At 40.5% G+C, this 26,581-nt stretch overlaps 1 protein-coding gene across 1 annotated transcript; it reads left to right on the top strand.

The window, feature by feature from the left end:
• The first annotated feature begins 3,530 nt into the window (after positions 1 to 3,530).
• SPACA1 (sperm acrosome associated 1) lies at positions 3,531 to 25,544 on the top strand. The gene is made up of 7 exons (XM_075553753.1): positions 3,531 to 3,789; positions 10,204 to 10,260; positions 15,534 to 15,635; positions 16,440 to 16,546; positions 17,645 to 17,780; positions 24,697 to 24,817; positions 25,388 to 25,544. The coding sequence occupies exons 1-7, from the start codon at positions 3,531 to 3,533 to the stop codon at positions 25,542 to 25,544; spliced, it is 939 nt and encodes a 312-aa protein (XP_075409868.1).
• Positions 25,545 to 26,581: the final 1,037 nt, after the last annotated feature.

Raw genomic sequence — 26,581 nt, 5'->3', positions numbered from 1 at the left:
ACTGAGTGGATCATAGCAAACTATGGATAACCCTGAGAAGAATGGGAATTCCAAAGCACTTAAGGGTGTTCGCGTGACACTTGTATGTGATCAGGAGGAAGTTGTGCAAATGGAACAAGAAACTACTGGAACAAGGAAAGGGATGTGCCGGAGTTCTACCTTCTCACCATATTTATTCAATCTGTATGCTGATCAAATCATCAGAGAAACAATTCTATGAAGAAGAATGTGGCATCAGGATTATTAACAACCTGCGAAATGCAGATGACACCACCTTGCTTGCTGAAAACAAGGAAAATTGCATCACTTGCTAATGCAGATAAAGGATTTCAGACTTCATTATTGATTACAACTCACAACTGAAGTAGAAGATAATATCATGATAAAAGGAGAGGAGGTTGAAGTTGTCAAGGATTTTGTCTTACTTGGATCCACAATCAATGCTCATGGGAGCAGTAGTCAAGAGATAAAAAGAGACATATTTTACTAGGAAAATCATCACACAAGACCTCTAGAGTATTGAAGAACAAGGATGTTACTTTGAGGACTGGGGTGCCCCTGACCCAAGCCATGGTATTCTCCTTCACATCCTATACATGTGAATGTTGGCCATTGAATAAGGAAGACAGTAAAAGAATTGATGCACTTGAATTGTGTTCTTGTTGACAAATACTGCAAGTACCATGGGCTGCTAAAAGGACAAACTGATCTGTATTGGAAGAAGTAAGAACAGAGTGCTACTTAGAGGCACAGAGGCAAGACTCTGTCTTACATACTTTGGACATATTGCCAGGAGAGACCAGTCCTTGGAGAAGACCATCATGTTTGGTAAAGTGGAGGGGGAGTGAAAAAAAAAAAAAAGGAAGTCCCTTAACTAGATGCATCGACACAGTGGTTGCATCAGTGGGCTCAAGAATAGGAGCAATTGTTAAAAAAAAAAAAAAGAATAGGAAAAATTGTGAGGATGGTGCACAGCCATGTAGTGTTTCGTTCTCTTGTGCATAGGGTCACGGTGGGTCGAGACAATTTGATGGCACCTAAAAACAATAACAGATGTATATTTTACTATCTTATAATTGATGTAAAATGATCCCAGCAACTCCTTTACGATATAAATTTAAACTTTTATACTGACCATTTTAGCAGTTTTACCTTCTTCATTCTTAAAACCAGAAGCCTCTGTGTAAGACATATTCCCATAAAATTCTATTTTTCTTACAAATAATTAAGTGGCTCTGGATACTTTCCTAAGATATTTCTCAGTGTTATTATCTCTTTACCTGTTAGTCTGCTGAGGAAGAATATCCAAAAACTCCAAACACTATTGCTCATGTCTCAGGTTCACTTGTGATACGCGACTCTTCATTTTACCTTCCATGGGAATGATAACTCAAAAAGTATGGGATACACCTAGTTAGTTGAGCTTTGTTTCCAGTTCATTGACCCATCATGATTCATTGTAAAATTACTGAACCATCCCTTCATAAATATTCTTTCTTGTACACCCTATGAAGCGTTACGAACAAAGCAACACAAACACATTCTAATAAATAGACTGAGACAAACTTGAAATAACAAGATAAAAAAATGACAACCCCAATTTGTGTTCAGTGTTTGAACTCTTGACACCCAATAGCCCCACCAAATGCTTCTTCATTTTTAACTGTTCATTATGTGAATCACCGAGTGCTGTGTGAGCATCCCGTAGCTCTGGCTGTGAGGCCCAGCTTTGCAAATGCTTTGCTGGATGACCTGGGAGGAGATAGCGGGGGGGGGGGGGGGGGCCCACACTTGGCTCTAGGATTTTCTACTGATTCAAAGGGGAATGTGGTTAGGTGTGGACAAGAGATAAAGCTCATGACACACGGAACCCAGAAACAGGGATGGGAATAGCCATACCCAAAGGGTAGGGGAAAGCGGGGGAGGGGAGGAAGTGGGTACGATCACAATGAATGGCACTTAACTACACACCCCCCTCCAGGGGGAAGAACAACAGAAACCAGAGGGGAAGGGAGACAGTGATTGGTCTGAAATATAAATAATAACAGTCTATAATCTATCGAGGGGCCATGAAGGGCTCAATAGAAAGTAAATGTCTAGAAAAGAATAATGGTAATATATGTACAAATGTCTGATACAATTGATAAATGGATTATAACAAGAGTAAGAGCCCCCAATAAAATGACCTTTAAAAAAGGGGGCGGATATGGAGAAACTTTTTGCTTTTAGTCTGATTCAACTTTCATAAAAAATAGCTCCTTTTGGATGAAAGGATAGATTCTTAGATTAAATCAATGTGTAGCTTAATGTATCACTGTCAGAATGTGACCTCATGGGGACCTATCCCTGGCGCATGCCTTTTAAACATTCTTGTCTGAAGGAGACAAATGACATATTTCCCAAATCATAGCTGGGAGCGTTATCTAATGTGGTAGGGAAAAGATCAAGAAACAAAATAATCTCAAAATAATCTCAAATGGCTAATAGCGAAAATAACAACAAAAATAGGCCATGAGCAAAAGGATGGAAGTGAACAGGGATCAAGATTAAGTACAACAGTGGATTCCAAAAGCATCAGCTGTCCAACCGCCTGAGGACGGTTTCCTTCTCCCCACCCCATTCCCAGCTAATCCATCGCAGTCACGTTGATGAACCAAGTTTCACACAGAACCAATGATGTGGCACAACATCGTCACACCTCAATGCACGCCTGAACTGCCTTAGCAGGTGTTCAGACCCCCGCGAGAACCTGCTCCCCTAAATCTGGTACAAATGAAAGGGGCGCCAGACTTCGTAAGGCTATCACGCTGCTTGAAACATTGCGAACTGGAGATTCCGGATACAGAATTTCGAAACCAAGGCACCAGAAGAGTGCTAAAGGCTATGTGGCTTCTAGTCCGGGGATTTGTATGTGGAGTAAGCATATGGACAACTGAAAAGTGGGTGAAGGGAGACGTCGAACGGGGAAAGATATGACAAAATAATAATTTATAAATCATCAAGGGCTCCTGAGAAAGGGGGGAGCTGGGAGGGAGGGTGGGGCAAAAAGAGGACCTGATGCCAGGGGCTTAAGTGGAGAGCAAGTGTTTTGAGAATGATGAGGGCAATGAAAGTACAAATGTGCTTGACACAATGGATGTATGTATGGCTTGTGATAAGAGTTGTATGAGCCCCCAATAAAACGATTTTAAAAAGAAGAAGAAGAGTAAGCGTAGAAAGGATGAAACAACTCTTCAAAGCAGAACCCTCGGCTGCTCCAGGAACTGAAGGCAGGAGAGTAGGCCTTCGCCGCCCCGAGGGCGTTGGGCAGGAGCAGGCGGCCCCGGAAGGTGTCGCCCCCCCCCCCCCCCCCGGGTGGCCCGGGCCGGCGGGCTGAGCCCGCGTTCCAAAGCGGCCCGAGGGCGGGGGCGCGGTGACGCCTCAATGGTTGCCCGGGCGCCGGCAGGGTTCGGGCGCGGTAGACCGGCGCTGCCTCTTTGGACGCGCGTCCTGACTGCGCCTGGCGGGCGGGCGGCCGAGGGCGGAGAAGCATGAGCCCCGGGGGCGCGGGCGGGCCCCCCGGGCTGCTGCTGGCCGTGGGCTGGCTGCTGCTGGCGGGCCTGCAGGCCGCGGGCGGGAAGAACTCCAGCTACCTGCAGGACCCCGCCGTGGCCCGCGAGGCCCAGAGCGACGAGGGCGAGGCCGACGAGGAGGCCGAGGCGGAGGCGGAGGCAGAGGCCGAGGCGGAGGCCGAGGCGGAGACCGAGGCTGAGGCGGAGACTGAAGCGGCCAGTGAGCCGGAGGATGAGGGTGAGGGCTGAAGACCCCGGGCTGCCCTTCCCCCGGGCTGCCCTCGCCAGACTTGCCCGAGCCTGCTCCTGGTCTGCAAACCCCACAGTTAGATGGGCGAACACGCGCACACGCAGAAACTGCTGCAGAAAGACTGCTAAACGCAAGTTCCCTGGACATGGAGAAAGAGACAGCCTTTGATTATTTGTTAAGGTGGGGGGTTGGGGGGGGGCAAGGGTAGCTCCCCTCACCATCCCTAATCATGTTGACTGCCCTTGAAGTGGTTTGGCATGGTGTAGAAAGGCCCAGATGACTGAAGGGCCTCTTCCCTGTGGGATGGAACCAAAGGCCACTGTGACACACCTGGACAGAACAAACATCTGCCTAAGCCGCCCAGGGGCGTGCTGTCCCGTTGCCACCTCTGTGCAGCTTGGCCCTGGGTCGTGGTGCTTCGTTTGTATGCTCCCCGCAGAACCATGGGGGAAGGGTGGCAGTAGAAAACAGCCATCAAGGTTACGCAGTTTTGGGCTCTGGGAGAAGATAGGTGTTAACCAAGGGCACATCAATTTACCTCATTCTGCTGGTTCATTAAGCAATAAGACCCGACAAGCCGCCCTGCACAGTGTCACACTGATTAGAAACTCCAATGCTGCTGGGTAAGGAGGGCCAGCTGTCGGTTTGCAGCCTGCAGTCCCCTTCCCCCATTCATGCCCCACGCAGCTGAGGTTCCTGGCATTCCCACGTCTCCTCATTCTATCCATCTAGAATGTATGCTGCATTTGTCAGCTTTTCTCTAATTCCCTCATGACAGAGAGTGACCCTCCCTGACAGAAAGCAATTGGCTATCTGAGGTTAATTGTGGGGTCAAGGTTTGTACTGCCTTGATAACATTCCACTTCCCAGAGCTTGGATTTGTCCCCAGCTATGGAAATGCAAAAAAAAAAAAAAAAAAAGATGAGGAAGGAAGCAAAGAACACGTGCCACAACAGGGGGGGCTAGTTAGTCCCTCTGCGTTTTAAAGTACTTGAATCAATCACTGTAATTGTAAACTGGTCAAGGGAGAGTTGTAGCTGTAATGGAGTTTAGACCATTCCCCCTCCTCGCGCCCCTGCCCCCCTGTAGTAAGATAAGACTGCCTTGGATTCAAATTCAAATGTAGGGAAGTTTCTTTCTCTTTTTGTTCATATGCTTCAGTGTTCTCCTCTATGAAACGGGCAAGGATGAACTTCAGGGAGCCCATGAACCTTCTGGAATTTTATATATAAAGTGTCAGAATCCAGAATGGCCTGAAAATGGAAAATTCTTGAAATATCTTTAAAATGTAGGAAAGTAACCCTTAGTGCTTGGTGTACCAGGGACAATCATCATCACTGTTCAATGGACCCTTGTTTATTTCACATTTCTAAATAGTATATCATTTACAAGGGTAAGCATCAAAGGATTAATTAGAACATTTATTAAGGACATAAACATGGAAAACACTAAGCCGTATTTTCGGATTTTGACAGTTTAGAACCCCCAAATTGACAAAGTTCCTTAAATACAACTTCCTGTTCATTAACTGAAATCAATCAATCTCTTGATGGATTCTAACTGACCACTACTGCCGGGTCTTGTTGCACTCCCATTGACAAGGCAATTCTTTTAAGAACTTAGAAGGCTTGCAATTTTGTTAAGCCTTCATGATTGCGAAATATGCTCATCGACAGGTTATGAACACCAAGTAGAATGGCCAGGTTAAGTTTTATTTCCTACATTACTTCCTTCTAATCACCTTTGTAGACACACCTGCCAACATCGTTTATTCGTTTACAAGTCAAGGAAGTGCGGTAAAATTTGTGCATGGATATCACAAAAAGAATACATATTTCCCACACTCTTTTAACAAAATGGCACGGCCCAGATCCTTGAGACAAACGATTTCAATATACAAAATCTTTGCTATTGTCAAGACTATTGGATGAGAATATTATATAGACTTTTCATCCTCAGAAACATAATATTCATTCATTGATTTTTGAGTTAGATATAATCCATCTAGGAAATTAATCTAAAACACCATTAACTCTTACTAAGATTTTTGCTTTTACAATCAGTTTCACCATCCTCATTTACACCAAAGTTTCTTCGATTCATGCACTAATTGTGAATATCTCTTTCTGTTGTTTTTTTTTCCTTGTCATTGCGAGCAAAAATCTCAACCATGTTCAATGAAAGCCAAACGAAAAGGGCACCTCTAGGCTTATTTGATAGCATCTTGAAAGATGCTGCAATAATTTGATCAAAGCAATAAGAATACAACAGATGGTGTGTGCTTGCTTGTGAGCGTGTGCATTTTATGGAATTATTTTATAAAAGAGTCCAATTGACCTAAAGGACAATAAGAGGGTAAAATACATACACTAGAATGTAATTGTATTTTCATTTTCTGCTTGGATAATTTCTAATAAAATAAAAAATAAATAAAGGTAATGAAATACCAGGCTTACAAATCAACCTTCAAAAAACACTCCCCAAATAAAAGTTGAACGCAGTGGTAGAGGAAGAGTTGAAGTGTGCTGCCTCAACCTGGAAAGGACCCTGGGCCATCTGACCAGAGCAAAACAGCAAAGGGTTATTATCTGCTTCATTGCGGTGCCAACTTTTATCCCCGTAATGTAAAACACAATAGCTTTTTAGGAAGACATTACTCTCTTGACTCACTGTGAACTATACGTCTTTTACCTGGTCTTCATACCAAACTGTCAACCCATATAGTATTTTTGGACAATTGGCTGTTCCACCCTACACGTAGGACTTGCTATTTCTTTTTCTTATGTTTCATTATATTAAATTTATCCATTATTCCAAGCTGCTATTTTTATATCAGAGTTATTGTTAGCATATTTGATCTTCTTCCTAGGATCATAGAATCCATGAATTCAGTCATCATGATTTACATGTTCTTGCCAAGGTCATCAATAAGAATCTTGAACAGAATAGAGCCCCGTGAAACATCACTCTTTTCACAGCTACACCAAACCAATTAATTAGGCTCTGTGGATTTGAACTGCTTAACCACTTTTTTGCCCCTTTACTCATAGGTGTCGAGTAGGAGCTTCTGAGAAATTCTGCATTCAATCAAACTGTCTCTCTCATATATATACATAGAGTTTCTCCGAGCTATCAATTTACCATTGTGGAATTTCTACTAAAGAAAATGATTGGATAATCTGTCTGACACTCAATTTATCATAGAACATTAAAGCAGAAAAAGACTTTACAGAGCATATAATGAAATTGCCTAATTTTCTTTCTATGAGGAAACTAAAGGAAAAATACATTAAGAAATTTTCCCCTAGTAATATAGATAGTTAATAGCAGAGCTGATTGACTGTTGAATTGTTTTTTTAAAGATATAGAAATAGAACATAGCATTCATTCTCTTACCAATATGTAGTTCGGAATGCATTCTCTTCCTCCATTTTCTATGCTCATGAAAACATAGCTTTTTATTTAGATCTCATCATGTGTCAGCAGACAGTATCCAAGTAATTCAAGTATAGAAATGTCAATTCAAAATTAATAGTCAATATTCATGACATTCAAAACCATTTATTTAACAAAATCAATCATTAATTTACTCAAGATATGCACACCAAGCACCTGCTATGTAGTCGCAGCATTGTATCTGGTACTTGTAAATGCAGAAGAAAGTGTTTATTAAAATGTTGGGGGTTTATAGTAATCAAAATGGGAAAACATGTTATGTTAAATGAAGTCAATAAACAGGTTGCGTGTGCTTTAGATATCTGTAAGGTCTTGAGCATTTGTATGTCCTGGGTGGTATCAATGGTTGGCACCTTCAGCTGTTAGCAGAGAGGCTGGAGTTTTGTGTCTACGCAGAGGAACCTCTAAATAAAAGCTTGGTGATATATTTCTGTAAGATTGTCTGGTTGTGGCTAGGTGCGATTCCCTGCTTTTAACTCATAGTAACCCCATGTTACAAAGTAGAACCTCCCCACAGGGATCTCTAGGTTGAAATCTCTATCGGAAGCAGTTCTCCAGGTCTTTCTGCACTATGCCACTGGGTACAGTCCTGCTATCAACTTTTTGCCGAATGGTCAAGACCTTAACGGTGGCATCACCAGAGCTCCTGTTAAGATTGTAGCCATTTAAAAAGCTGTGTGGATGAGAGAGCAGCAGAGCAGAACTTCAAGTCTTAAAGAAATCAGAGTTAGTGGATCAATTGAGACCAGAGGACTCCCTGACAATCCCCTGAGCTCTGGAAACTTTGAACCAAAATGATATCAGGCCACCTTTTTGCAAAATAATACATTAGTACAAATATTAATAATAAAGGATATTATCTGTGAGTATGGTGCCCCATTAAAAAACCATCTCTGTGAGACCAAAAAGTTAATAACTACTTTAAACGAACAATGAGACAATAGAGGGTAGGGAGAATATGGACCATTTATGTAGAAACTGTCATATAGGAATCTAATTTGCTATGTAAATTTTCACCAAAAGCACAGTAAAGCATCATTAAAAACAACAAAAATCCTATGGAACACAGCTCCACTCTAATACACGTGGGGTCGCCTTGAGTTGAAATGGGCATGATGGCAATTGTCCTTTTAAGTGATGTTGATGGTGCCATAGTTTAGAGGGGCAGCAGACAGCTAGGGTGACCGTAAAGTGGAGTGACACAATGGCACTGGCTGGTTTTGCTTATTTTTTTATATTGCCTGACAATTAATCGAATGCTTTAACATACGGTATCTTACTTAATTCTTATAATTATCAAATGAGATAGGTTCTCCTTTCCAAATTTGACACAAAGGCTAACTGGACCCAAGAGAACTGAAATAATTCGTTCAACTTCAACAACTCATTAGAGGCAGACACAGATCTGTAGACGCAAAGCCTTATCCACTTTCTCCTGTAATATACTTGACCCTCAGTTAATGTGATAATTGCAGTAGAACCCAGGGGGTCGAGTGGGTTAACCATGAGGTTAGCAGTTCAAACCCACCATCTGCCCCATAGGGGAAAGATGAGGCTTTCTACACCTGTAAAGAGTGGCAGTCTCAGAAACCCCTGGGGGGCAGTTATCCCCTCTCCTGCAGGATTGTTATGAGTCAGAATTGACTTCATGACAACGAGTTTAGTTTGGTGGGTAGTATTAAGTGCCCAAGTACTAGCCCAAATTTTGGGTGTTCAAACCCACCCAGAGACAGCTAGAAGACAGTCCTGGTCATCTGCTTTTCAAAAGTCACAGCCTCAAAACGAGATGCAGCAGTTATATCCTGTGTGCTTGGGGACACCATAAGCTGCAGTCAGCTAACTGCACAGCAACAAATAATAACAAATGTCAACATAGCTTTGGCAAACTGCTTTGTAAAAAAATATCCCTTAAATGTCATTTTATAATGTTTCTCTACTGAGATTAATCTTAATCTGAGCTATGAAGGCATATATCACTATTTTCATTAGTTACTATTGAGCCAATTCTGGCCCACAGTGACCCATGTGTGCATTAAAAACGTAACAACAACAAAATAACCTCCTACCACCCAGGTGGTTCTGACTCATCAGGACCCTACGAGACAGGGTAGAACTGCCCCTGAGGACTTCTAAGCCTGTCATGGCTCTCCCCTGCAGAGCGTGGTGGTGCCAAACAGCTCACCTGGTAGTTAGCTGCCCAGTGCGGAACCTCTACACCACCGGGGCTCCTTTTTCACCATGGGGGCATAGAGAGTGGAATTCATTCCAAACTGCCTAAATGTTAGGAGAAAATGAAATATTTTATTTAGAATCAGTAATATTAAATTTCTCAATTTTAGCATACGCTTAGCTTACCCTGAAAACTCTGGTGTTGACATAAAATTTTAGACCTTTTTGAAATTTCAATCTTAATGTGGAAAATGAGTAGAACTCACCCATTTTATTATAATTTTTATAAATATGTGGTATGAGGCAATGAGTTCCTTTTGGAAGGAAATTAAATGTTCAATTTGTTTTTTGGAAAATAGGGAATATAAAATAGTAGACCTTAATCTTGGAAGATCTATTTGTGCTTTTTCTGATTTTCTATAGAGCTTTAACTGATGGAAAAAAAATTAACTTTCAATTCTACAAAAACCCAAACTAAACTCATTACCATTGAGTCTATTCTGACTCATAGCAACTTTAAATATGAATGTTGTTTACATGTTACTTGTGAACTTAATTAATCTTCTAAAGGACTGAGTCTCCTGAACTTAAACATTATCAAATCATGTATTAGGAAAAATAATTATTTTATGACTTATACAGAAATCTTAAAAGAAATTTCTATTGCCCATATGATTATGTTTTGATAAGCATATGTGATCTCCATACCTAATTAAGTTTTTCACTTAGAAAAGTTTTTACATGATTAAATGATGCATCTTTGTACTTTATGTTTAGTTTCAAATACGACAATAACCAAAGAAGTAGAATTTGGAATGTGCACTGTTACGTGTGGTAAGTAGCATATAGCAGATGAATAAACCGTATTGGTAATTTTGGTGGGAGGGAAGGTTAAAGCAATGTGGTAATTTTCTATTTTCAACTTATATGCTCTCGCTTATCTCTCATGATTTTGATTTCTACTAATGTTAACTGACACATGCAGCTCAAACTGATTCTCTTTTCAAAGGTAAGATATTTTTAGTTCCTAACCTCTAAGTTTATTTTAAGCCAGCTTATTATATATACATATGTGAAGGGAGTTTGTGTGTGTATACATATTCACATATGTTTATATACATATGCACATATATAATCATACAAACTGCCTTCACCAAAGTAAAAATTCTTCTATCTCACGGATGTTCAGAAATGAAAGATCTTCCACTGTATCTCAACAGATGAATCCCACATACTGTGTTGGCAAATCTATCAGGAAATTTGCTTATTTATAATAGTCTATTCTAAATTCTACATTTATCCGGTTCGATATCATGTCTTAGAGAAAAGAGGTGTTGGTTTTGTGGGAGATATGATGCTCAAAGATGGTGACTTATTTTGAGTGTTCCGTGTATTGAACATAAAAATCTCTTGTATGGGTGTGGGATTCAGGTTACAAATGCTATAATACTTTAATAGACCGATGTTTTCCAACTTTCAATGTGCATTTTAAAGTTCCTGGAGGCTTGTTAAAACTAATTGCTGGCCCCAACCAAGATGAGTGATATATACCAGTTCTTCAAATTTAGCCCTGGTGGTGTAGTGGTTATGTGTTGGGCTGCTAACTTCAGGTTCAGCAGTTCAAAGCAACCAGCTGCCTGGAGGGAGAAAGATAGGGCTTTCTACTCCCATAAGGAGTTACAGCCTCAGAAATTCTACCCTGTCCTATAGGGTCTCTCTGAATCGCCACTGACTCCATGGCAGTGAGTTTGTTTTGTTTGGGTTTGGGGTTCGGGTTGCCTTTTTGGTACTGGGGGTTAAACATTGGGCTGCTTGCCACAAAGTTGGCAGTGCAAACCCACCAGCTTCTCTGAAGTAGAAAGCTGAGGCGGTCTCCATTTTTAAAGACTGTGAGTGGAATTGAGCAGGCGGCAGTGGGGGTGTGGGAAGGTTCCTATCAGTCAGTCAAGTCTGCCATGACGGTCTTGGTTTGGTCTGGCTGGAGAAGGACCTAAGAAGTTGCATTTCTAAGGAATCCACATTCAGAGCTGAGGCTTCAGGTCAGGGAGCTGCCCTTAGGCAAGCACTGCTGTAGAGGAGGATGGAGCGCGCTGGCAGAACCATAGAGACCCTTCCCAATGAAGTTTCTCCACAATAGAGCCTGGCCTCCTGGCAGCAGGTTACTTGCTGCACATTTTGGCAAATGGAAAAAGGACAGGAGCGGGAACGAAAGGAGGCTGTGGTCGGAGGGAAGGAAGAGAGAACACATGCAGACCTTAGATCAGAATGAAGTTTTTTGATGTCAGTAAAAATTGTTTCTGAGTTCTTTTTATTTGTGATAGTTTTAAACCCTTCCACCTGCTTTTGCCCTAACTTCTCAGTGGGTTAAAGTCACAACATTGGGACAAGTACATGTGGTAAACTGGTGGTTCTTCATTTGCTATTTGTGTCTTCCTGGGGTTGTTGGCTTGTGAAAATCTTAGTAGGTAGAGAATGACTATTTTTATGACGTTCTCTTCATTGATATTATATGACTATAATTTGAAAGAAAGCGTTTTATAAATTTTATGTTTGTTTATTTAACAAGTGATGTTTGCTTTTCTTTTTGAATGCGCGCTCTGTGCTGGGTGGTAATGGCTGGTGCAGGCAGTAGAGACCCTTCAGGGAAACAAAGTAGATGAAACTGACTGCCATTCTGACTCACAGGACAGAACAGACAGGGTTGAACCCCTGGGACAGAGCAGAACGGCCCCTGTGGGTTTTCAAAGCTGTAAATATTTATGAGAGCAGAAGGCCTCATCTTTTTCTTGCGGAGTCACTGGTGGTTTTGAACTGCTGACCTTGAGGTTAACAGCCCAACTTGAACCCATTTCACCACCAGGACCCTTTTACCAGCAAGGAACACGTATCTTAAGACTGAACAGAGAAATAATATGAAAAGTATAATATGTCAGGTGGTGATAAACTCTAAGGAGAAAAATAAGTCAGAAAGGCAATGTTTCATATCTAAAATATAAAAAACTTCCAAGTTTATGACATTATCTGCCAACTTGAAAGAGAAAACTGTGCTAGGGAAACTTCTATTTATTTAACTCCCCAAATAGTATTTAGCAGACAGAAAGTTTTCTTTTCCTAGAATACCCAAGCATATTTTTAGGTGTTACTTGGACTGACAGAAAATTTCACACCTACCCACATTATCTCAATGAACTTAAATTGGCTAAATAAACAAATACATAAAATACCTGCTTGGAAAATATTTATACATTTCAGAATAAAACTGTGTTTCTAGACAGAAACTTCTTAATCCTTTTATTGGGAGCTCATATAACTCTTATCACAATCCATATATACATACATTGTGTCAAGCACTTTTGTACATTTGTTTCCCTCATCATTCTCAAAACATTTGCTTTCTACTTGAACCCTTGGTATCAGCTCCTCATTTTTCCCCTCCCTGTCCGCTCCCCCTCCCCCATGAACCCTTGATAATTTATAAATTATTATTATTTATATTATTATCATATCTTACACCATCCGATGTCTCCCTTCACCCACTTCTCCACCGTCCGTCCCCCAGGGAGGAGGTTATATGTAAATCCTTCCCCCTTTATCCCTCACCTTCCCTTCACCCTCCCGGTACTGCCACTCTCATCACTGGTCCTGACGGGTTCATCTGTCCTGGATTCCCTGTGTTTCCAGTTGCTATCTGTACCAGTGTACATCCTCCGGTTCAGCCGGATTTGTAAGGTAGAATTGGGATCATGATAGTGGGGGGGGGGAGGAAGCATTCAAAAACTGGAGGAAAATTGTATGCATCATCATTGCTACTCTGCTACTCATCTCCTCCTCACGGCCCTTCTGCAGGGGGATGTCCAATTTCCCACAGGTGGGCCTTGGGTCCCCACTCTCCACTCCCCCTCATTCACAATGCTATGGTTTTGTTTTGGGTTTTTTTTAGTCTTGATGCCCAACACCTGATCCCCTTTGACACCTTGTGATCTCACAGGCTGGTGTGTTTCTTCCCGATGGGCTTTGTTGTTTCTCAGTTAGATGGCCACTTGTTTATCTTCCAGCCTATATCTCTTTTGATAGCCCGGGGTCATCAGCTTTCTTCACCACATTTGCTTATGCACCCGCGTTGTCTTCAGTGATCATGTCAGGATAGACTGGTGTGCTTCTTCCATGCAGGCTTTTTTGTTTCTAAGCTAGATGGCCACCTGTTTATCTTCAAGCCTTTAAGACCCCAGATGTGACATCTTTTGATAGCCGGGCACCCTCAGCTTTCTTCACCACATTCGCTATGCACCCGCTTTGCCTAGACAGGAACATTTTATATATCCCACTGGAGCCATACTATAACGATTCTCGGCCATCTCTTCTAATCTTTCCTTTTACCCTTTAATCTCCAATGGAGTCCTCTTTCTTGCCTCTGAATGTGTGGCCCACTGAGCAGCAGCAGCAGCCTGGGCACTTGTTAGAAATGCAGAGTCCCAGGACCTAGTCAAGACATTGATGGTGCAGATGATTAACTGGCTCGGCTGCCAGCTGCATGAGAGATGGCTTGATTCTACGGAGAGTTGGAAAAACAGCTGCTGAAAACTCTACAGAGCACACCATTCTGCTCTGAGACAGGCAGGGATCATTGTGAGTCAGAATGGGCTTGCTGACAATTCTGGTTTCCTTTCTTTTTTAAAACCCCAGCCTACTATCAGAATTTGCATTTTGGTAAGAACCTTAGGTAGTTTGTAAGCACTTGGGGGTTTGAGAAATGTTCCTGAAAGCTCCCTCTAGCCTTCAACTTCCTGCTGCCTTTGAGAATGGGATCTCTGATTAACACCTGATGGGGAATGAAAAATGAAATCTGGTAGACAAGGAAAGCAAAATGGGCTCTTCTTTAGTTTGTCTCTGTCTTGCTACCGGTCATTTTACTGCAAGACTTCATTCAGCATAATGCTGTCCCAGCCTTTTAATCATCTTTCTCCATTCTGATAGCTCAGTTGAGCTCTGGGATCAGTTGGTAATGACTTGCTCTCTTGTTACCCCCCAAAAAAAAGGACATTTCTAAAAAATATTTTGTTGGAAATGGATCTTTGGCTATTCATAGACTGTCTTGTCTATTTATTCCCATCTAATTTTAAGCATTATTTATGGTAAAATATGGTTTTGGGATTTAATCCAGAGGCTTCACATCTCTCCTTGCCAAAAAATCTGGGAGATCCTGTATACTATTTTGTTTCATCAAATCTAAGAGTCTTTGTTTTAAGAAACACATTTTGTGTACCTCTAAGAAGGAAAATTCCTGTCAGTTAGCTTATGACATGCTATCAATAATATTGCTCATTCTAATTTCAGTGATGTTAAAATTTAAAACTTTTGCATCCTAGATCAATGAAAATTTAAAGACTTTGGCACATTAATTTACTAGCCTAATAAAATGGTTCCAAAAGGCTGGTAGTAAAGAGTTCTCTTTAGTTTTATTTACCATAAAACGTGTCTTATGTTGGAGTCCTAACATCTGTGAGAGGAGTCTGGTGGCTCAGTGGGTTGTGCGTTGGTCTGCTAACTGCAAGTCAGCAGTTTGAATCCACAAGCTGCTCTGAGAAAGAAACAGGAGGCCATCTACTTCCATAAAGATTGACATCTGTGGGATCCCGGTGTAGCAGCTCTGCTCTGGCCTCTCAGGTTGCCAGGAGTCAGAATGAATTCAATGACAGTTCAATATGGGGTAATGTGTATGAATGATATTCAGGGAATTTTTTTTTCTTGTGGTAGCAGCCACAGCCTTAGCTCACTTTGAGAAAAGCTTTTTCAAGAAGTGAGTCACAATGAGGGACCTAAAAACATTCTAAATAATATCATCCCGCTGTTGTTGTTAGGTGCCAGAGTCAGTTCTGACCCAGAGTGGCCCTTTGTACAACAGAAGGAAACTCTGCTGGGTCCTTGGAGCCCAGTGTTGCAGCCAACAGTCTCAATACATCTTGAGAGCCATCCTCTTTTTCTTGAGTTTGAGAATTAAATTTCTGGAATAATGAATGAATTTTCACACACAAAAAAAGTTTAGATGGAAAATTAAACCCCTCTGGAATTAGGTTTTCTTAACATTTTGCTGATTTCTTTTACTAAAGGTGTTGGTATTAGAGAAATTATATTAACCAATGGATGTCCTGGAGGTGAATCCAAATGTCTTGTGCGGGTGGAAGAATGCCGTGGACCCGTGGATTGTGGCTGTGAGTTGCACTCTGTCGTGGAGGTGGCCAAGGAAAGGGTTTACTCTGGGGAACCGGGCATACCTGCACAATGCCCATGAGTGGGAGAAGATAATTGGTTATCATCCTGAAAGAAAATCGTAGTGAAATTAAAAATTCTGCTTCGACTCAACAGTTAAAGCTGCAGGAAGTTTACTGCTTTTGCTTAACAACAACAGCAGCAACAACAACAAGAATTTATTGTAGCTGTTTTTTCTTTTATATGATTTAGTGCTATCTAAAATAGAATATTTATTCTGTAGCAAGATTGAGGCTGTCCTGTAGTGAAATGACTTGGGCACTCTGGCGATAACCAGAGTGAACCGTAACTTGGGAACTTCAAGAGCTGTTCTCTATCAAAATTGCCATGCTGAGATTTCAGAATCTCACAAGCTCCTCCACCCAGTAAATTGGAAGCCACCTGTACATCCTAGGAGTCCTTACGGTGTGAACGGTTGAGCACTTACCTACGAGCCAAAAGATTGTGGTCAGCACACACCCAGAGGAAACCCTTTTGAAGAAATGCTGGCAATGTCCTGAGAAAATCACCCTTGAAAACCCTGGGAAGAGCAGCCCTCTCTTCATCGTGTCTCCTCCTGGGCTGCTTTTGTGACTGTACCTCGCAGCTATCACTTCTGTTTCCTCTGCTCCTGACAGGGAGGTTGCCTTCTGGCCTGGAGGTGATCTTTAGAATTGAAAGAGGTCTTTAAAAGTCGTATTTTGTATACAGGAATTTATAATGCTCCGGATTTTCGTTTTTATATTTAATCTCTTTCTTTCTTTTAGGGGGCAAACCAATTTCAGAAACTCTTAACAGCGTTAGGCTGGCATGCATTCATATATCTCCTGTAAATCGTTTCAAATACATGTGGAGGCTTCTGAGGCCAGATCAAGTGAGTAATGAATGTGTACAAATACATGCCTTTTAGTGAGTGGTAAAATTTACTGTATCTCAGTTCTGGTGAGTCTCAGAAAATGTTCTCTTTAGAAACCGTTTTTAAAACTGACATAAAAATATTACCATCTTCTCAATAGGATTTTAAATTTTCAAGTGGGACTCAGACTTTACCTATGTTTTAGGGTCAACTATAACAAGAATTTTAAAACATCTATTTCCTATAAAGTGCTCTTTTTATGAAGCAAGGTTTTCATTGGCTTATAAAGGATGTGTACCAAGGGATTTTAAAAAGTTTGTGGAAATTTTGGATTATCTTTAATTCTATTTTTCCACAAACTTATTGACGCCCCCTTGGATGACAAGCAAAAAGCAAACAAATAAAACCTATACTCAAGGAGTTATGTTTTAAACTACTAACCACATGACCAGTAGTGCAAACCTACCAGCCACTCCACGGGAGAAAGATAAGCTTTCAGCTGCCATGAGGACTTATAGCCTTAGGAACTCAGAGACAGTGCTACTCCGTCCTATAGGGTCAATATGAGTCAGATAACCCCCACAGCTAACATTCCTTGAGGGCTTTTTAAGTGTCAGGTGTAGGTCAAATACTATATACAGTTTCTTTGAATCCTATAACAATCCTGTGCAATAGTTCCTATAATTATACCCATTTTACAGTTAATAACTGAGGTGTAGAGGGCAAGTGGCCTTTCGTTCACACTGGCAAGAAATGGCAGCATTGAGATTCAAAGTCTGCTTTGTCTGAGTCCTGGTGGCATACTGGTTAACAATTTGGGCTGCTAACTACAAGGTCAGCAGTTCAAAACCGCCACCCACTCTGGCTCTCTGGAGACACATGGGGCTTTCTCCCCCATGAATTGAATTGTCACTGACACCATGGCACAGTGATGAGTTTGGCCTTTTTGTTTGTTTGTTTGTTTAGTCTGACTCTAAAATCCACGTGTGCCATTGATTACTATACTAGACAGAGAGTCACTCTTTTGTTAAGGGAAACCAATTTTTCTTAGCTTAATAATATATAAAACACATTGCTACTTTGCTATTGTCTTTTCTTTCTTTTCTTTTCAAATAGCAAGCTATCATACTTGGAAATGATTCAGCCATCTTGGAAGTACATAGGGATAGCCATCCGATAGCTTTAGAATGTAACACCTTGGATAACAACGAAATCATTGCATCCGTTAGATTCACAGTCTACACCGCAGGTGGTAAGTACCCCACATGTTTGAATGTGCTTGCATTGTGAATTTCAAAGAGCATCAAGGTGTCCTGGAGAACATGTGAAAACACAGAGCACTGGCCCCACACCCAAGGATTCTGATTTTGAAGGCTTAGGTTAAGGGTAGTAGTGGTGATTCTGTAGTAAAATTCTCCTTCCCCTTGTGGGACACCTGGATTGATTCCCAGCCAGTCACTTCATGCTACCTGTCTGTCAGTGGAGGCTCATGAGTTTCTATGATACTGAGCAGGTTTTGGTGGAGTTTTCAGAATAAGACAGACCAAGAAGAAAGGCCTGGAAATAAACTTCCCAAACCAGTCAAAGAAAACCTACGAATCACAATGGTCTAATCCTCAACCCATCATGAAGTTGGTGCAGGTCTAGGCGACATCTCATTTAGACCATTTTTTACAAGGTAGCACTTAATTTCCTTTTCGCACAAATTAGATGTGCCTTACTTCAGGAAAATGATGTATTCCTGGTGTATCTTCAAACAATAATCCTATAACTTGATTTAAATCTTGCTTTTACTTCCACCATAAAATTGGAAATGGACAAATGGACTTAACATGGATGCTTGTAAAAATATACGTACAGGGAAATATATCAATTTAAGAAATACCAGAGCATGTATTTTTAAAAATAACTTATCTGAAGAAAATATTTTTGATACCGCAATAGTGCAGCCCTTGATATTTGTCACAAGAGGGAAAATTTATGCTGAACACAATTTTATATGTAATTAGGTGCTGTGGAGCCAGCACCTCTGTATAACAACAGAACGAAACACTGCCCTGTCCTGCGACAGCCTCACGGTCACTGCCCTGTCCTGCGACAGCCTCACAGTCACTGCCCTGTCCTGCGACAGCCTCACGGTCACTGCCCTGTCCTGCAACAGCCTCACGGTCACTGCCCTGTCCTGCGACAGCCTCACGGTCACTGTCCTGTCCTGCAACAGCCTCACGGTCACTGCCCTGTCCTGCGACAGCCTCACGGTACTTGTCATATTTGACCCTGTTTCTGCAGCCACGATGTCAATTGATCTTGCTGAGAGCCTTCCTTTATTTATTTGTTTGTTTATTTTGCTGCCCTTCTACTTTACCAAGCATGATGTCCTTCTCCAGGGACTAGTCTCTCCTGATCATACGTCAAAAATATGTGAGACAAAGTCTTGCCATCCTCACCTGTACGTAGCAGTCTAGCCATGCTTTTTCCAAAATAGGTGTGTTGGTTCTTTTGGCAGCCATGGTACTTTCGGTATTCTTCTCCAGCACCATCATTCAAATGCGTTGATTCTTTTGGGGTCTTCCTTATTCACTGTTCAACGTTGATATGTATATAAGACCATTGAAAATATCATGGCCTGGGGTGGATGCCCTTTAGTCCTCAAAAGAATTTGCTTGCTTTTCAGCACTTTAAAGAGGTCTTATGCAGCCGATTTACCCAACGCAATTCATAATTTGATCTTTTGACTACTGCTTCCGTGTGCATTGGGTGTGGATCTAAGCAAGATAGCTGGATAGCTCTAATCTTTTCTCCATCTAGCTTGATGCTACCTATTGGTCCAGTGGGGAGGATTTTAGTTTTCTTTACATTACGTTGTACCATCCGCAAGGTCTTCAAGTTCAGACTTCTCACTTTTAACACACAAGATTGTGTTATCTGCATATTGGAAGTTGTTAATAAGTTGTCTTCCAATCCTGATGCTGCCCTTTTCTTCATGTAGACCAGCTTCTCTGATTATTTGTTTAGCATACAGATTGAAAAATATGTAAGAGGATACAACCCTGAGCACACCTTTCTTCATTTTACACCGCAGTAATCTCTGGTTCTGTTTGCAAAATTGCCTCTTGATCCATGTACAAGTTCTGTATGTGCACAATTAAGTGTTCTGGGATTCCTATTCTTCTCCAGGCTCTCCATCGTTTGTTATGATCCCCACACTAGAATGCCTCTGCAATGAAGCACATGGAGGCTTTGCTCCGTCCGCATCACCATGGTTGACTCTGCTTTGAGATGGTAGCTCTTCCTCAGTTACATGCTGTGTGCCTTAGGACCTGTGGGGCTGATCTTCCAATAAAGCTCTCTTGCTGTTCATGAGGTGGTCAGTATCTGATGCCATTTTACCTCCATAACGTGTCCAGTGGCGAATTCTCATAAGTGGACAGTCTGCTCCATCTTTGTATCCCTCTTAGTCTGGAAGGTCAGCTAAACCTGTTCCCTTTGGGTGACCCTGTTGGTATTTGGAACGCCAGTGACATAGCTTCCAGCAGCACACAAGCCACCACAATGTGACAAACTGACAGACAAAAGTGGTGGGATTTTACACAATAGAAACACAATAGATATTTCCCTTAGGAGATTGATTCCTCTGCACATTCTTTCAGTTTAACCTGTGATGTCTCATATATCGTGTTTATCTTGTTGGGTTTAGTTGATCGTAATAATTTTAAGATCAACTTGGTTGCCATCTTTGAGGTTGGAGTGATGAGGGCTTTGGCCACAAGTTCCTATGAGGAACCAACCTCACCTCTGCAGCCTCCTCTTGGAAGGATGCCTGAATATACATGCTGAACTTTACCGTAATAATGAGGCTGTACTTGGATTTCTTGAAGTTGTTTCTAAAGTTTCCATAAGGAACTTCTGATGTCATCAAGAGATTTCTCACAAAATAATACCCTTGATTGAAACAAAAGCAAAAGTAAAACTTAAATTTGGGGCAGTGATTTAAAAATGAGCTATGTACTACTTTAACTTTCTTTTATGTGTTTATTGTCTTCTTAAAGTTTCCAGATGAAAGTTAGTAATCCTGCTCCTTGTCAGATGATCAGTTATCCTTAAAAGAGCAATTTCAATAAGATGCTCTAAAAATCGCCATAAGAACAATATCATCCAGTTCCCAAAACTGTTTCTAGTCCATGATCTTAAAGGTGTCTCGGACCATCCCCAGTCGTGGTCGTCTCTACCTGTCCCCTGTCCAGACTGCCCTGGTAAATGTTGAGTGGTCAGCTCCTCTCCAGGATTAACGGGCCCTTTGCACTCACTGGATGTAAAGTAAAGGCTGAACTGGTTTAAATGAGATGATGTTGACGACTTCTTGTAGCAGTCCGGGGTAGCTCTACCATCTCAACACACACACTGGTCAAATAATAAAGGACTTTCAGAAGAATGCCTTTCAGTATCCCTTGGTTTCCTTTAAACATAAATATTGTATACAGCACAGTTGTCTAGAATGTTTTGTCTAGAAATATCCAAGGATAGGTTATAGTTACTTGAAACAAATATTTTTATTTGTTGAAACATTTCTTTCATTTTTAAACAGTTTTATTGTCACCATCCATACATCAGACAATTCAATAGTTTGATCATATCACAGAGTTGTACAACCATTACCAAAATTAATTTTAGAACATTTTTTCTTCCTTATATTCATTGTTATATGTAATTATATTTTTTTTTAATTGTGGCAAAAATATACACCACAACACATTCTCCACCTCAACGACTTCTACATGCATGGTTCAGTGCCATTGACTATACTCTTTATGATGTGTAATCATTATTGATATAGTTTTCCAAATTATTCCACCACCATTAACATAAACTCAATGTTCCCTAAAAAAAATTCTTCCTCCTTCACCCATGGTAGCCATTGATCAACTTTGGCTTCTTTTCTTTTTAGTAGTTTTTCTTTTTTTATTGGCACATCATTTACATATCAATATTTTAATCGTTCCGTCATATCAAAGGGATTTGTTCAACCACCACCACATCAGTCTTAGAGCATCCCTCTCCACCCCCCTCACCCCCATGGTTAAATGAATTTAATTCGCCTTTAAAATGAGTTGTGCAGTCACAGTCAGTTCTAGGGGTCCCTTCCCCCTTCATTATTTACTCCCAAGATCCCCTTTCCCTCCCTATTCCCCAGAACCCCTTGAGTCAGTTATTATCATTGTGCATCCGTGCTTGCTGGGCCTCACAACTGGGAGACCCAACAGAAAACAATAAAAAACAAATTACATTAAAGTGCTAAGGATAAGATTATATTAGTATAAAGACAAAAAGGAAAATACCCCATATATTTATATCAGAATTTTCATTCCCACATAGGTACTTTTCATAATTAGGCATGAATTTCATTTCTCTAAAAAGTGGGGTATCAAAACTCAGTTTATTTTTTCACTAGGGAATCACAAAAGTAAATCCATCCTGTTTAAAATTCAATCTAAAGTAATTTAATTGATCTTTATAAGAAAATAACTGTTGAAATCAACTAAAATGTTCATGAGCTTCATTTTCTACCTCCTTTTGCCTACTGTTGCCAGGTAGTTGAGAGATGACAAAGAATTAACTGAATTTCTTCTTCTCCTTCTCAGGTTTTAGTCCCAAAGGTTATTTTTTACTTAAACTATAAAAATTCCCATGACTCTGGAAAAGCTAAAGGCATTCCAAAGAATGCTTGAAATCCTTCATTGTTGGACTAGAAGTATAGATCTAATTTCTCCACCATATTTGGATCTGATTACCTTTCCAGCATCAGTGCACTGAGCCAGGGCCTTACAATTAGTATTAAACAACTGGAGAGCTACTTGTATATCGTGAGCTGCGTGCTGTTTTCAGGTGTCGTCGAGTCCACTCTGACTGATGTCCAGCAGAATGAAATAGTGCCCGGTCCAGCACAGCTGTGGATTGTGGCTAGGCTGGAGTCCACTGCTGCGGCCACTGAGTGTTTTGAGAGCCTTTTAGCCCCGGGGGGTTCATTTTCTAGCTTTATGTCAGAAAAAGTGCTGCTGTGATTTGTAGAGTTTTCATGTGCATTTCAAGAGGAAGATTGCAAAGCCTGCCTTCTTGGTCTGCCTTAGTCTGGGAGCTTCACTGACACCCTGCCAGCACGAGTGACCCCACCGATGTGGGAAATGCCAGTGGCACAGTTTCTAGCATCTTAATAACATTGTAACCATCACAGCATCACAAACGATGGGCAGGTGGTGGGCCAGGGTGTTTAATGAGTAGGGAAGACGTTTAGAAAACTTAGTCACTGAGCTTGTCCAGAAAGGAGACTACTCCTAGTCGTGTAGTGCTTGCCAAAATGAAAATACTGTAAACTCCACTTGTATAAACCACCAAACCTCCTGTAGCTTCATTTACTTTATCTATATAATGTACTAAGTGAGCCAGATGATCTCTCTGATCCTTTTTCACATGACTCTTTTATGATCCTCATCAATTGGGGACCAATACGACTTACAAGAAATTTTTATAATTCTCAAAGTAAGTAACATTTGATGCAAATTGGTTTCTTACCAGTTTACACTGAAGCAATGTCATAGCATATGGTAGACTGGCCCTGTCTCCTTAAAATCCTTATTTGCAGAAAGCATAAAAATGTGAGAGTGCATGAGACATTTAAAAACAATGACCTTTAATCTCCCCATCTTCTACCACATGCAAAAATTAATTTGAGATGAATCATTGTCCTAAATATCAAAACTAAGACCATAAAAACTTTTTAAAGAAGCTTGGTGTAACTTCATGATTTGGGAGGAGGAAAAGATTTCTTGGGCATGACTCAGAAGGCAATCAGCACAAAAAGGAACATTGGAAACTGGACTTCACCAAGATTTTCAACGTTAGCTTATTATAAACCTGGGGTGGGGGGTGGACGTTCATGAAACATACGAGGTACATCAAGCATAGCCAGTTTGGGAAAAGGTCTGGCAATTTCTTGATAAGATTCTTGAGTGAATAAAGCAATTGGTGCTTTCTTTATCACCCAAGCGTTGTCAGTTTGAAGGCACCCAGGTCGGACTCCTTGAAAGCAAGGCCTGGTGATCTGCTTCGTAAAGATTACAGGCAAGAACACTCCATAGAACAGTTCTGGTCTGTAGCTCATGGGGTCACCTTGAATTGGTATCAACTTGATCACAATGAGTTTGACTTTTTAAACTTATGTACCAGCAATTTCACTCCTAATTATTCATCCAAGAGACAGAAAAATAAATATTCACACAATGACCTGCAGGAGACTGTTTACAACATTTTAAAAATAATAGCCAGAAGCTGCAGCATCTTAGATGTTCAATAGAAAAATTTATTTTTTTAAAATAAGTAACAAAGGAAAGCCTACTAACACTGCATACAGTGGCGAGGATGAATCTCTAAAACACTACTCTGAATTATACCAAGAAAGCCTTACACAAAAGAATACATAGCATACCTTTCCAGTCACAGGGCATTCTAGAGAAGGAAGCATTAATCTATCGTCAGAAAAAATTGGAGTAGTTGCCTCCGAAGGATGGTGACGATGGATTAGCTGAGAAGGGGATGGAGGGACCTCTATGGAATATAGTAATGCTCTGTTTCTTGAAAGGGATTTCTATGATTACAGAGGTGTGTGTGCATTTTCCAAAACTAACCAAAGGTACATTTAAAATTTTAGTGTAACTAATTGCATGTAAATTTTACTTGCAAAGGATGGTCAAAAAACCCCATAACCCATAGCCCAAAAAATCCAAAACCCATAAAAAATATTGAGCTCTAATTAATAGTATATTGACTGGAGTATTTTGGAGAAAGTATACAGATGTCAACTATTTATATTGAAAATCATGTTTTTCAATAAAAGGATTAATAGAGGGATGAATCATAAAATTCAGAGGTGGTATCTAGGGCATGGAAAGAGGAGGTGTTCACTGTAAAATTCCCTTTTCTACTTGTTGGAAAAAGGCATTTTAGTCATATGAAGCACATTCATTAATAACTTCCTTTCCCCTGATTCTGTCCATACTTTAAGTTGATTTCGTTTCTTAGCTGATTGTAGAAGTAGGTTAACATTTCCACTCAGTAACCTATCATTTCCTCTTTCCCGTCCCAGTGGTAATAACCATGAAGTGTTTTTCATCTAGAATTGCAGATGAGAAGATATTCCAGACCAGACACTGACGCAGTCCTGGTGTTTGTGCTGACCATAGGGGTCATTATCTGTATATTTGTGATCTTTGTATTGATCTTCATAATTATAAACTGGTAGGTGAACAATTAACCCACTAGGTCACCCTTGGTTGATGGTCCTCCTCATCTTTCCCCCCTCATCTCAAGAAGAGTCAAGTCCTATCCAGGATGTCCCCCAAACGGGTTTGAGGTCGCACTCCCTTCATTCCTCCTAGGATTACCTGGGTTCAGGCTACCCTACCTCTTATGCAGATTTTAAATATATATCAAACCCTCCTTTCCCAACTATGAAAGAACCTTTTAATGGAGCTTTTTCCCCACTTTTAGCTAGTCATTGTTTTGTTTTTTTTTAATTATTGGCTGAGTACTTTTGTTGTCTGATTGTATTTTCATAATTTGGAAACTGGGTTACTTTAGTCTACTATTCTATTTATTTCTCACACTATGTATACTGACTACTTGAATATTACACCCTGAATAAGCCGAGGGTCCAACTACTACTGCATTGAAGCTGGTGCATAACAAATCAAAATTGTATCATGAACAAAAGACACCCCTATGTATACAACAAGCAAGTCTAAATCTAAATGGCTTAGGTTTGGCTTTACCTGAAGTTTCTTGGTGGTTTCCTTTTCCCTCTTCCAGGGCAGCAGTCAAAGCCTTATGGGGGACAAAAGCCTCAACAACTGAGTTACAGTCTGAGATGAGTTCTATGAGATACAAAGATTCTGCTTCTATTGATCAGACACCACAAGAAGTACCTGTTCATGAAGAAGATAATTTAAGTGAATGGAATGAATGATATATGACAGAACACAGGAGATTAGAGAATATCAGATTCATTATTATAAAAATAAAATTTATACTTACCTACATTCATGCTTTTGCGAGTTGATTTATCACAGTCTGAAGGCAGCATATTGTGAGAATGGGATTGTTTTCATTAGTGCACCTTTTTGGTAGAATTATAAAAAAATACTTTTAAATGGTCCTCAGTATTTACCACTTCATATAATGGACATTTGTCTACATGTAAACACAAAAAATTTTAAAACACATTTTGGTCACTTTCTACGTTGATTTGCCTGTTCTATATTTGAAGTTAAAATATAGTTGATTTCATAAACTTTCCTATGGTAACACTGAATTAATTTGTTAAAGCAAATACACTTTAGATTCTCTATAAGGCATACTACTATGAGTTCTTTTTTTAACTCTTTTGGTAAAACCTTTTGATTCACACAGCGTCTAATTTCTTAGGAGGTCCTACTCATCTAGTCTGTATTCTCTCATTTTTTGTATTTCTCATATATTTGATAGGGGCTTTATGCCATATACTAGGGCCCCCTAAATTAGTTCCTATTTTGTAATGGATGAACTTTATAATTCTATATGTTTCATTTAGGTCTTTGATCCACCTTGGGTTGGTTTTGTACTTGGAATGTGTAGTAATTAAGGTTTTGTGTCAACTTGACTGTGCCAAGGTTTCTCAGTGCTTTGGCAGCGGGCACCTACTAACCCCCCATGACTTGTCCTAACGCCATGTAACCATAGCTTACTGATAATGGGATAAGATTAGGATAGAATGCAACATGGTTGCTCAGATCACAGTCCTGACAAAAGGAAGTTTCCTTAGATGTTGACTTCCTTCCACTATAAGGATGCTGTGGAAAATAGCATTTTGCTGTTGGTTAAATTTGGTTTTTCTTTTTAGTAGTTTTCATTCACATATCATGCACTTGCATGGTTAAATCCATTTTATTTTTTATTCATCTATTAGGGGTCATACAACTCATCACAATCCAGACATACATCAATTGTGTAAAGCACATTTGTACA

This window comes from Tenrec ecaudatus, chromosome 7, assembly GCF_050624435.1.
Source record: "Tenrec ecaudatus isolate mTenEca1 chromosome 7, mTenEca1.hap1, whole genome shotgun sequence".
In the NCBI taxonomy this organism is placed as follows: domain Eukaryota; kingdom Metazoa; phylum Chordata; class Mammalia; order Afrosoricida; family Tenrecidae; genus Tenrec; species Tenrec ecaudatus.
The sequence above is the reverse complement of the archived record's forward strand: the minus strand, read 5'-3'. Positions and strand labels throughout refer to the sequence as shown.